At 43.8% G+C, this 12,824-nt stretch overlaps 1 protein-coding gene across 1 annotated transcript; it reads left to right on the plus strand.

Moving 5' to 3' along the window:
• Positions 1–3,177: 3,177 nt before the first annotated feature.
• On the plus strand, positions 3,178–11,674 carry LOC148141180 (uncharacterized). Its single transcript, XM_087978189.1, has 4 exons — positions 3,178–3,294; positions 5,179–5,214; positions 6,366–6,647; positions 10,725–11,674. The coding sequence occupies exons 1-4, from the start codon at positions 3,267–3,269 to the stop codon at positions 10,919–10,921; spliced, it is 543 nt and encodes a 180-aa protein (XP_087834315.1). The 5' UTR covers positions 3,178–3,266; the 3' UTR covers positions 10,922–11,674.
• Positions 11,675–12,824: the final 1,150 nt, after the last annotated feature.

Here is a 12,824-nt window from a genome sequence, read left to right on the forward strand (position 1 = left end):
CAGGTCTCCTCTCTTCCTCCTTCTCTCTAGAGAGAAAAGTCCAAGCTTATTCAACCTTTCTTCATAAGGCAAGCCCTCCAGTCCAGGCAGCATCCTGGTAAACCTTCTTTGCACCCTCTTCAAAGCCTCTGTATCTTTCCTACAGTAGGGCGACCTGAATTGGACACCGTATTCCAAGTGTAGTCTTACCAGGGACTTGTAGAGCTGCAGCAAAACCTCACGGCTCTTAAACTCAATCCCCCTGTTAATGAAAGCCAAAACACCATATGCTTTCTTAACAACCCTATCCACTTGGGTGGCAACTTTAAGAGATCTATGTACCTGCACACCCAGATCCCTCTGTTCCTCCGCATTGCCAAGAATCCTGTCTTTAATCCTATATTCAGCATTCAAGTTTAATCTTCCAAAATGCATCACTTCACATTTATCCACGTTGAACTCCATCTGCCATTTCTCAGCCCAGCTCTGCATCCTGTCTATGTCTCGCTGCAGCCTGCAGTAGTCCTCTATACTATCGACGACACCTCCAACCTTTGTGTGATCTGCAAATTTACTAATCCACCTCTCAACCTCCTCATCCAAGTCATTTATAAAAACTACAAAGAGCAGAGGCCCAAGAACAGAACCTTGCGGGACCCCACTCAACACTGTCCTCCAGGCAGAATACTTTCCTTCTACAACCACTCTCTGCCTTCTGTCAGCCAGCCAATTCTGAATCCAGATAACCAAATCTCCCTGTATCCCATACTTCCTGACTTTATGAATGAGCCTACCATGCAGAACCTTATTAAATGCCTTGCTGAAGTCCACGTACACCACATCCACTGATCGATCTTCATCGACCTTTCTTGTCACCTCCTCAAAGAACTCAATAAGATCTGTGAGGCATGACCTGCCCCTCACAAAACCATGCTGACTGCCTTTAATCACACTATGCTTTGCCAAATAGTTATAAATCCTATCCCTCAGAATTCTTTCCAAAACTTTGCTGACCACACACGTAAGACTGACTGGTCTTAGGATGTGAAAGCTTTGGAAAGGCTGCAGAGGAGATTTACTAGGATGTTGCCTGGTATGGAGGGAAGGTCTTACGAGGAAAGGCTGAGGGACTTGAGGCTGTTTTCGTTGGAGAGAAGAAGGTTGAGAGGTGACTTAATACAGACATATAAGATAATCAGAGGGTTAGATAGGGTGGACAGGGAGAGCCTTTTTCCAAGAATGGTGACGGTGAGCACGAGGGGGCATGGCTTTAAATTGAGGGGTGATAGATATAGGACAGATGTCAGAGGTAGTTTCTTTACTCAGAGAATAATAAGGGTATGGAATGCTTTGCCTGCAACGGTAGTAGATTCGCCAACTTTAAGTACATTTAAGTCGTCATTGGACAAGCATATGGATGTACATGGAATAGTGTAGGTTAGATGGGCTTCAGATTGGTATGACAGGTCGGTGCAACATCGAGGGCCGAAGGGTCTGTACTGTGCTGTAATGTTCTATGTTCTATGTCTGTAATTTCCAGGGATTTCCCTATTACCCTTCTTGAAAAGAGGATCAACATTCGCCTCCTTCCAATCCTCTGGGACGACTCCTGTAGAGAGTGAGGAGGCAAATATCCTCACCAGCGGCTTAGCAACCTCCTTTCTTGTTTCCCGGAGCTGCCTGGGATAAATCTGGTCTTACCCTGGGAACTTATCAATCTTAATGTTTTCCAAACTTTCCAGCACATCAACTTCATCAATCTTGATCTGGTCAAGACTGTATCCCAGCTCCTCAAAGTTTTCATTCACAACAAGTTCCCTTTCCTTGGTGAAAACCGAAGCAAAGAACTCATTTAGGGCTTCCCCTGTCTGCACAGGTTCCCTCTGCTATCCCTGATCGGCCCTACCTTCTCCCTGATCATTCTCTTATTCCTCACGTATGAGTAAAATGCCTTTGTGTTCTCCGTAAGCCTTCTTGCCAAGCCTTCTTCGTGCCCCCTCCTGGCTCTCCTCAGTCCATTACTAAGCTCCTTTCTAGCAAGCCTGTAATCCTCTAAAGCTGTGCTAGATCCTATATCTGGTTGGCATGGACAAGTTGGATCGAAGGGTTTGTTTCGTGCAGTACATCTCTATGACTCTATGTTGAGCTGTTGCCTGGCATTCCATGGGATAGCTTAATCTTGTCACGAACCCACTGATGTTGATAAGGGGAACTTTGCAGGGTGGACCCAGGGTTACATTTGCCATTGTTGTTTTCAGTGCCTAAGTCAATGCAAGGTGATTCATCCTGTTTTGTTTCTTTATTTAGACTTTGTCAGGTTGCAATGTATGTTTTGGATAGTTTAGAGTAGTTGCTGGCCAGCCTTTCAGGGAAAGGAGCTGCCCAGTTTAGCTGTATTTCTGAAAAAACTCCTGGGTGCAGCTCCACTGTGACAGCTGCATCTCTGATCCAATTGCTCTCACATGAGAAGCCTCTGAAAGAGTTTGTTGATATTCCTATGCCTGCAAAGGTGTCCAGCAACAACTGGGTGATAGGTTCAGCAACCAGAAGGACAAATGACAGTCATCTGAACAGCTCAGACATTATCCTATTTCTCTTTCAGAACTATAGCATCTTGGCTGAATTTTAGTTTTAAATAAGTGAATCTTTGCTGTAGGTTAGATTTAGAATGGGGTATTGTGAGCAATAGGGGAACAATTGAATATTGTTTAAGTCCTTATTTGTCTGCTTTTTCTCTCCAGTTCCTACCATTTGTTTGAGTCACCATTTTTATAATTGTGGGTTAGATTTAGGGCTGAGTTTAAGGATGAAGTTTGGTTTAGAAACACATTTATAGTTGGGTTAGGTTAACAAAATAATAATTGTGAAATAGTGAAACGAAAATGGTGAATTGGTAATTTACAACAATATGTGAATAGTGGGAATAGTGTACTGGCAGGAGATTTGTGATGGTCTGAATACTGTAATGCTCAATTACATCTGTAACTTACAATCCTTTTCCTTGGTGAAGTGATTCCAACAGAAGACCTCAGTCTGCTTGATATTTATTACTGGTCTGATATTTTTTAAAAACACTTTAAGAGAAGAAGAACCTATGTACAGTAATTAAATGTTCAGACAGTTGTTGAAGTAATAGTTCATAGTTCCCCTGACCAATACCCAACTTGTATAATAGTGAGCTCAGTTCCGTGATTGTGAAATTGCAGTTAGTCTATTTTTGAAGACATACTTGATCATTGTGAAATTTGAACAGCTTACAGTTGAATTGAAGAACGCCAAAAGTAAAAATGTTGCTCTTCAGTATTTTTGTGATTGGTGAGTATTATGTCTTCATCAATAACTAACAGTAGGTGGATGTTGAATACAATGTATTATATTCTTTGGCAGTTGTGATTATGCTGGTTTGTCTGACGTTTGCTAACTCTGGAGAGGACACTCCATTTAAATACAATGTACTCATTGGCAAGAGTTTATGGCGACCCTAGTCAGGGTCCATCTGGAGTTCCTCAGGTAGTTCCAGTAATGGCAAAGTATGACATTTGTTACCTGTTTGGTTGCAGGTATTGCCAGTAAGACAATAAGTATCAGTCCACCAGGTGTCAGTGGGCTCCTGATGGACTTTGTTTTGTCCGGGATTAGTCCTTTACCTTTGACTCTCCTGAGTTATCCTCGATAATAAATGAAGCTCTTGGTCCAAAACGATTTAGTGCATCAATGATGAAATGTGGATGTATGCGCACTGAATGGGGTGGGGCTCTGAAAGTTTAGCCCGGGTTCTGGAGCCCATTTCCCTGTGTCTTTCCATGGAGACAGGGTGAAGAACTTGTCCCTGGAGAGGCTGTGTACTGACAGGGAGTGGCTGGCACTTTTGACCATGGCTTTTGGTATCACTGGTGTGTCCTGGAAATGGGATACAAACTAGCAGAGAGAAAGCATGGACTGTCCTTACCCAGGTCAAAACCAGGTTATAGTCCAACGGGTTTATTTGAAAACACTAACTTTCTGAGCGCTGCTCTTTCATCAGGTTTTAGTGAGAGAGGAAGACTTTAGACACAGAATTTATAAGGAAACGATCAAAGGGTTTGCATCAGTTGCATGATTTGAAGGTGCCAGTGTTGGACTGGGCTGTACAAAGTTAAAGATCACACAAGAGCAAGTTAAGCAGATTTATTTGCAAGCATGAGCTTTCCCAGTGTTGCTCCTTCATCAGATGGTTCATCAGGACAATCACCTGATGAAAGAGCAGCGCTTCAAAAGCTTGTGCCTCCAAATAAACCCATTGGATTATATCCTGGCGTTGTGTGATTTTTGACTTTGTCTAAGCCATTCCAACACCGACTCCTCCACATCATGCCCTGGGGACATCAGAGTGAGCTGCTGGTGCTAAACAAACACAAACAGGAGCAAACTCTTCAGGTCTCCATGCCCTTCTCTGAGATTACAGACAAAAGAAGGCTCGAACCGCTGCCCGACACCTTTTTAAAGCGGCCGACAGTCTGTCAGGACCAGCAGACCCAGGGAAGGCTCCCAGCAGAGCCGGGAGACCTGGGTTCAAGTCCCATCCGCTCCAGATCAGACTGATTAGAAAACAAAGACAAATTGCTGGAGAAACTCAGCAATGAAGAGTCACTGGATCCGAAACGTTAACTCGCCCAGATGCTGCCAGAGCTGCTGAGTTTCTGCAGCATTTTCTGGTTTTGTTTCAAACATCCAGTTTTTATTTGTTTTACAACTGGGAAGTAGCGGCCGCATCAGCAGAGGGACTGGCCTCACTAGCATCAGCGGAGGGTGTGGGGGTGAGAGGAAATGATTTAAATAAAGTTACCATTCTGCTATAAACGGGCGATTATTATGTAAAACAGAAAACCTGTGACACAGCTGCCCCCGCACCCCGATCGGCAGTCCCTGAGCTGTGTGTGTCGGTAATGTGACGGAGCAGAGTTTAGATCAGAGCGGTGCTGGAAAAGGTCAGGCAGCATCCGAGGAGCAGGAGAAATCGACGTTTCGGGCAAAAGCCCTTCCTGATGAAGTTTTTCCAGCACCACTCTAATCTTGACTCTGATCTCCAGCATCTCCAGTCCTCACTGCCGCCTGCCTGATGGCGCAGATTGGTGACCAGACCTGACCCTGAGCACAGCTCATTCACTGAAACTGGTGAACTCTGAGGCTCTGAATGGTTCAACGTCTTTTCTGTTGCAGGTCATCTGTTTTGGATCAGGATGGTCGCAACGGCAGGTCAGTGCCCAGATCGAAAAAGGGAAACCATGGAAATGAGTCAGTTTCAATATACCAAGGATCATGGAGGCGTTTCCTGATGTTAAACATTGCTCAGTCAGAGGCAGCCGTGCACTAGGCTCGTTTCGTTTCTCACTCCTACCACAAACAGCAGAATCTGTTGGAAAAGCTCAGCAGGTCTGGCAGCATCTGTGGAGGGGAACCAAAGTTAACGTTATCTCTGATTTTCCTCCACAGCTGTTGCTGGACCTGCTGAGCTTTTCCAGCAGTTTCTATTTTGTTTCTGACTTACAGCATCCGCAGTTCTTTCGGTTTTTATTCCTCATTTCTACATTTGATTTCAGTTCCTATACCTTAGAAATACAACAACTGGATTTATAATATACTGTACATTAGAAAGATGCACTTCCAAACCAAAGGGAGAAACTTAAACCAGAGACAAGGACAAGTCTTACTGGTGGGATGGGGAAGGGATGCTAATTCCTCAGTTTAGAGGTCAGTACAGAGTGGGGCCACTGCAACAGGGTCTCCCAAACCTGCTGGACACCATGTATACAGCGGACACACAACTTACACAGTAAACACTCATGTACACACAGTATGGGTATCTTTATTTATTTGTTTTTGGAGTGTTGCCAACAAGGCTAAACAAGCCAGAAATCAGTAGTCCTCTCTTTACATTGATGAGCAGTCCAGGGAAGGTTCATTAGTTTGATCCTGGGTATGGAGGGACTGTTTTAGAAGGAGAGATTGAGTAGATGGGGCCTGTACCATTGCAGTTTAATAGAAATAGCTCTTAGAGATATTGACAGGGTAATTGTGAGAGTGTCTAGGAGCTTTACATTAACTGAAGAAGCACTCAGCTCCATGTATAGGAAAATGGGATTGAGGTACAGTTCCACCATGAGCTGCAGCAGCAGGGTTTGAAGGGCTGAGCGGTCTTCTCCTGACTCCCATGGGCAGAAACCAGTACTTCACCAGCCCCAGGGAGGGGGTTCTGAGCCTTATGAACCCAGACTTGAGAATCCAGATTGAGCCCTTGTCCTGATCTGGGAGTGAAACTGGGCTCAGAGCGACTTTATTGAAGCTGCTGCAGTTGAAAGGAAGCCTAGAGGAGGGGCAAGGTTTATTCTTGACTCCATGTGTTGCAGGTGACCTGAAACTGTCAGTGGAGCCCCAGTCAGGCTCTGTCAACATTGGAGACCAGGTGACATTTCTCTGCACCATAGGTGGCCCCGAGGCTGGAATCACTTTCTTTCTGTACAAGGAAGGCGACAAGCAGCGGCAAATGATTAATTCATCGGAGAAGGTCATGGAGGGCAGGTTCCAGTTTAGAGCCCAGGGCTCGGATGAAGGCACTTACTACTGTGTCTATGACACTGAACAGTTCACATCAGTAGCTTACAGCAATCGAGTGAAAATAACGGTGAGAGGTAAGGCTCCCACCTCATGGCGGGACCCAATCGTGGTCCAATTGTGCAGGGTACAGATATCATTTCACTGTTTTGAAGAGGGATCTCAGACAGAAAAGTAAAAAAAACCCATTAGATCAATTCCCAACCAACCACAGCCAACAATAGTTTGGGTTACAAACAGCAGCATCCCAGAAGAAAGACAAATGGCATGATGTTAAAGGGTTAATAACTGGCTCAGGGACAGGATACCTAACTCGAAGGGCTCCAGTTGTGTTCCACCACTTGTTCAGACTGTCACTAAGACTACCTACCCTTACCTCCAAAGCACCCCCCCCCCCCCACTCCAATCCCTCCCTGCACAAAGCCTTTGTTAATCCAGGCTCCACCATTCAATACTCAAAGTTTGGGAGAAGATTTGTAGCTCGGGTGCTCGTTGTTGTGGTTCTGTTTGCCGAGCTGGGAATTTGTGTTGCAGACGTTTCGTCCCCTGTCTAGGTGACATCCTCAGTGCTTGGGAGCCTCCTGTGAAGCGCTTGCGTGATGTTTCCTCCGGCATTTATAGTAGTTTGTCTCTGCCACTTCCGGTTGTCAGTTCCAGCTGTCCGTTGCAGTGGTCGGTATATTGGGTCCAGGTTGATGTGCTTATTGATTGAATCTGTGGATGAATGCCATGCCTCTAGGAATTCCCTGGCTGTTCTCTGTTTGGCTTGTCCTATAATGGTAGTGTTGTCCCAGTCGAACTCCTGTTGCTTGTCATCTGAGTATGTGGCTACTAAGGATAGCTGGTCGTGTCGTTTCGTGGCGAGTTGGTGTTCATGGATGCGGATCGTTAGCTGTCTTCCTGTTTGTCCTATGTAGTGTTTTGTGCATGGGATTTTGTACACTACATTGGTTTTGCTCATGCTGGGTATCGGGTCCTTCGTTCTGGTGAGTTGTTGTCTGAGAGTGGCTGTTGGTTTGTGTGCTGTTATGAGTCTTAGTGGTCGCAGTAGTCTGGCTGTCAGTTCGGAATTGCTCTTGATGTATGGTAGTGTGGCTAATCCTTTGGGTTGTGGCATGTCCTTGTTCCGTTGTCTTTCCCTTAGGCATCTGTTGATGAAATAGCCAACCTGCTGGACATACAGAACAGACAACAGGACGGTGAACCTATCAACAAAGATGGCATACTCAAACTACTGGACCTGTGCCTCACAACACACTTCACATTCAACAACCAAATATATGAACAAATCAATGGCACACCCATGGGCTCACCCATCTCTGGACTCATAGCAGAAGCGGTAATGCAAAGATTAGAACAAACAGTCTTACTGCAAATTCAACCCAAACTCTGGGTCAGATATGTGGATGAATCCTTCGTAATCATTAAAAACACAGAAATAGAGAACACACACCGGATCATCAACGCCACACTAACAGGAATCCAATTTACTAGAGAGGAAGAAAAAGACAATCAACACCCATTCCTAGACGTGATGGTACAGAGAACACCGAACGGAGAATTCACCACAAAGGTATACAGGAAAGCCACACACACAGATCAAGTCCTGACCTACGAAAGCAACCACCCCAACACACACAAAAGAAGTTGCATCAAGACACTGTTCAAAAGGGCCACAACACACTGCAGTACAGCAGAACTGCAAAAAGAGGAAGAGGAACACCTTTACAATGTATTTACCAAAAACGGATACCGGCACAATTTCATCAACAGATGCCTAAGGGAAAGACAACGGAACAAGGACATGCCGCAACCCAAAGGACTAGCCACACTACCATTCATCAAGAGCATTTCCGAACTGACAGACTACTGCGACCACTAGGACTCATAACAGCACACAAACCAACAGCCACTCTCAGACAACAACTCACCAGAACGAAGGACCTGAAACCCAGCATGAGCAAAACCAATGTAGTGTACAAAATCCCATGCAAGGACTGCACAAAACACTACATAGGACAAACAGGAAGACAGCTAACGATCCACATCCATGAACACCAACTCGCCACGAAACGACACGACCAGCTATCCTTAGTAGCCACACGTGCAGATGACAAGCAACATGATTTCGACTGGGACAACACTACTATTATAGGACAAGCCAAACAGAGAACAGCCAGGGAATTCCTAGAGGCATGGCACTCATCCACAGATTCAATCAATAAGCACATCGACCTGAACCCAATATACCGACCACTGCAACGGACAGCTGGAACTGACAACCGGAAGCGGCAGAGACAAACTACTATAAATGCCGGAGGAAACATCACGCAAGCGCTTCACAGGAGGCTCCCAAGCACTGAGGATGTCACCTAGACAGGGGACGAAACGTCTGCAACACAAATTCCCAGCTCGGCGAACACAACCACAACAACCATTCAATACTATTTATAGACTTGAGTTCACTCAGAATTCTGCTGCTAATGTACTAAGTCAAACCAAATCCTGCTCCACATTACCCCTTGTGCACAAAGAGCTGCACTGGTTCTCAGTTAAGAAGCATCAATTTTAACATTGTCATTCTTGTTCTCAATTCCCTCCATGGCCTATCCCTCCCTACTCCTGTCATCTCCTCAGCTCTCCAGCCATTCCTGGAACCTGTCATTCTGATTCCAGCCTCTTGCTTTCCCAATTCTCATCACTCCACCATTGCAGGTTGTGTCTTCAGCTGCATAGGCCCTGGGATTCAATTGTAAACCTGTCTGTCTCTCTACCTCACTTCCCTCCTTTCAGACCCTTCTTCAAACCCATTTCTTCGACCAAGCCTTTGGCCACTTGTTCCAATGTATTTTTTTGCAGGTTCAGTTGTTATGCTTTTTATAAAGCATCCAAAACACCCTGAGCTGTTTAGACCATAACATGTAGGAGCAGAAGCAGGCCATTCAGCCCATCGAGTTTGCTCCAACATCCAATGAGATCATGGCTGATCGGATCACCCTCAAACCCCACTTTCCTGCCTTTCCCCATAATCTTTAATTCCTTTCCTGATTAAAAATGCTATTATCATAAAGGTACCTTACAAAACACAGTTATTATTAGTTTCTTTATTACAGATAAGTGACCTGGACTTTTGTATTGGAAATACAATTTCAAAGTTTGAGAAAAATACATTTGACCAAATAATAAATAGCAAGCAGGATTGCAGCAGCAAGGACAGAGGCAAAATGGTGAAATGGGGAGACAGGCAGCAATTTATTACAAATTATTGAGGGAGAAATAGCAGAGGTAGTGTCATCGAAATGATAGTATTCTGGGATGGGAAAGGAAGAGGGAATGAAGGTGCAAGGACATGGACGTGTATATTCACAAATCTGAGGTGACAGGACAAATTGATCAACTGAAAATGCATGTTGGGACACTTGGCTTTGGAAATAGAGGCCATTGAATAGAAAACCTTCCTAATACTGGCAAGGCTTCAGTTGGAGTACGACATACCAGTCTGGACAGCATCGTCAGGAAGTCAAAGCCTTGTAGGCACTGCAGAGGACATTTCATAATTGGTATGAGGAACTTCAGGATTATTCTCAGAGTAGAGATGGATAAGGGAAGATTTAATGGAGGTGATTACAATAATGAGGATTATTGAAGGAGGGCAAAGAATGCAAATTGTTTTCCACTGTAATGCCATTTTGAAGTTGAAAATTATTGTGACCCTTGAGTTAGGATGGGGATGGGGTGGGTGCAAGGGGAGGTGGAGGCTAGAGTTGTGAGAGTGAGGTGGGGTTACAGATGTATGGTGTGGAGGTTCCATCATGGAGGTGGAAAATAGAACTGTGAGAAACGCTAACGGAGGAAGCTGTGGGAAGTACAGGAATGGAGGAGGAGGAGTTGTTTGGGGGGATAGAGCTGTGAATTGGTGTGGGGGGAGAAATGGGGAGAGAAACAGTTTCCTTTGGCAGGTGAGAGTTAACCAGAGGTCATAGATTTTAAAAGGTTGACAGAAGAACTGGAGGAAACAGAAGTGAACTGATTGTAAATAGCAATTTGTAATCTGGGACACAGTGAATGAATATGCTAGAAGGAGATTTCTTTGGAAAGTTTGAAATATAAATGTGCAGAGTTTTGCCTGATTACCTTCCTGTTTCCTACCCTAGTGTGGCCCTGGGTGATAATACTGACTATTCCATTGGCTGTTATTGTTATCCTACACCTGGTTGTGATCTTGGTGTGGTGCAGGAAACCTGGCAACAAGAAAGATCTGAAGATTCAAGGGACCTACATGCAAATGAGTGAGCTTATATCAAGTGAACTGAAACAATCTGAAAATGAATACAGCATAATGACGAAATAGTTAATCTCTTTAAATGTTTGTTGATTCTGGTGGCACTCACAATATGCCTTCAAGATGAAATAATTTAACAAACATTTAAAAAGTTCAAACTGTATAGTGCTGTAAGGCTTGGCGACAGTATTATGAAATCTTACTGTCTTAACATTAGCGCTGCCGCTCTGTTCTTCAGAAGGATAAGTGTGGCTGAATGGCCCAGCAACAGTTAACAAAACTGAAAGCAAGATGTGAATGTTCAGTGTTTGCGTTTTACAAAAAGATTCAATTCTGAAAAGCTGTCAATAACATTCTCAATGTAACCGCTAGCTTGGTCAATAACTTGGAACATAGGAATGCATTAATACTGGAACATCATGAAGAAAAATGTGCCCAAAACTGACCTATTCTAATATACATCAAGGTCTCGTTAGAAATTGCTGGAGAAACTCCATAGGTTAGGCAGCATTTGTGGAAAGAAATCAGAAGTTTCTCAGAAGAAGTTCTGAAGAAGAATCACTGGACTTGAAACGTTACCTCAGTTTTCTCTCCACAGATGCTGCCAGACCTGTTTCTCCAGCAACTTCTGTTCTTGTGTTTTCAGAACTTCAGTATTTGCAGTTCTTTGTTTTAGTTTAAAGCCCATTTGGTGTCTGTGAAGATTGACAATGGTAACTATACCATAAGCTTAAGTAATTATCACACTTTTCAAAGATTAACTGAGATATAATCATTTATGATGTTGAGCTTGATATGGAATAAAACGACATTACTGCATAATTGAATCATATTTCTTCAATCACAATTGAGAGGTAGAAGTTTACAGTATATTCATTATACTGTGGCAGGTTGTCTATGATCAGTGTAATCTGGACTAACAGTTAACTTTGGCTTTTTTTAATCATTAAGCAATGAATAATTGATTAAAGTCCTGTCCATACTGCTGAAGATGTGTAACACATCTTTTGAAGGTTCAAAATCTGCATAGTCCTGTAATCATTTTAATGAAAGAAAACACAAGAAAAGGAACGCAATCTATGTGGTTGATCAATTCCCTTTTTTTGTGCCCCCCACTGCAGCTGAGTTTCACCATAACTGTACAGTTTATTAACGATGACCAGAAGGACATAGATGGGAAAGACTGCTGACAAAAATGGAATTATAACAGATGTGTTCAAATTTAGGATGGATTTGCCATATTGATGCAGCACTCACATCAGATGCTAGAGCATTTATTGGGTTAATGAGCAAGGTATGATGATCACAATGTCAAATAGGTCACAACATGCGTTGGGGGAATAGCACAAGACAGGTTTGTTGGTCAGGTCGATAAATGGTGGTAAGAAAATGCAGCAAACTAGATTAAAGAGTCAAGATGATCAATTAACCCCATAATTTGATTTGATCAGTGTTCATAGACAGGAGAGTGCACAGAAGCCTCAGATATTTGCAACTGTCCAACAGGTTTGAGGCTCTTTCAGCTTGTCTAGATGAGAGGGGCATGAGCTAACTGACCATGGCACTGTGGCACAGGAAACTACTCAGAAGAGGGCAGTAATAAGGAATGTAGCAGTAGTTGGAGCAGTATAGCGAGGGGATTGACATTGTTCTCTGTAGCAAACAACATGAATCTAAATTTTAAACATGAGTCTGAACAGCAAAGTACCTGTCTGGTGCCCAAGGTTTGGGACATTGGTGTAGGGCTGGAGAGGAGCTTGGAGTGGGAGGAACAGGATGCAGTTGTCATGGTCCATATTGTTACAAACAACACAGGCATGACAAAGAAAGAAAGACACAGCATGAGGAGCTAGGTGTCAAGTTAAGCAGCAGAAGCCAGAGGTAAACATCTTGATTACAACCTGACTGACAAGTTATTTAGCATAGGGTAAATCAGATAGAGAGATGAATACCTAGCTCAAAGACTGGGGTC

The sequence above is a fragment of the Chiloscyllium plagiosum genome, unplaced genomic scaffold, assembly GCF_037043375.1.
Source record: "Chiloscyllium plagiosum isolate Xiang-an unplaced genomic scaffold, Cpla_swu_hap1 HiC_scaffold_33, whole genome shotgun sequence".
Classification (NCBI taxonomy): domain Eukaryota; kingdom Metazoa; phylum Chordata; class Chondrichthyes; order Orectolobiformes; family Hemiscylliidae; genus Chiloscyllium; species Chiloscyllium plagiosum.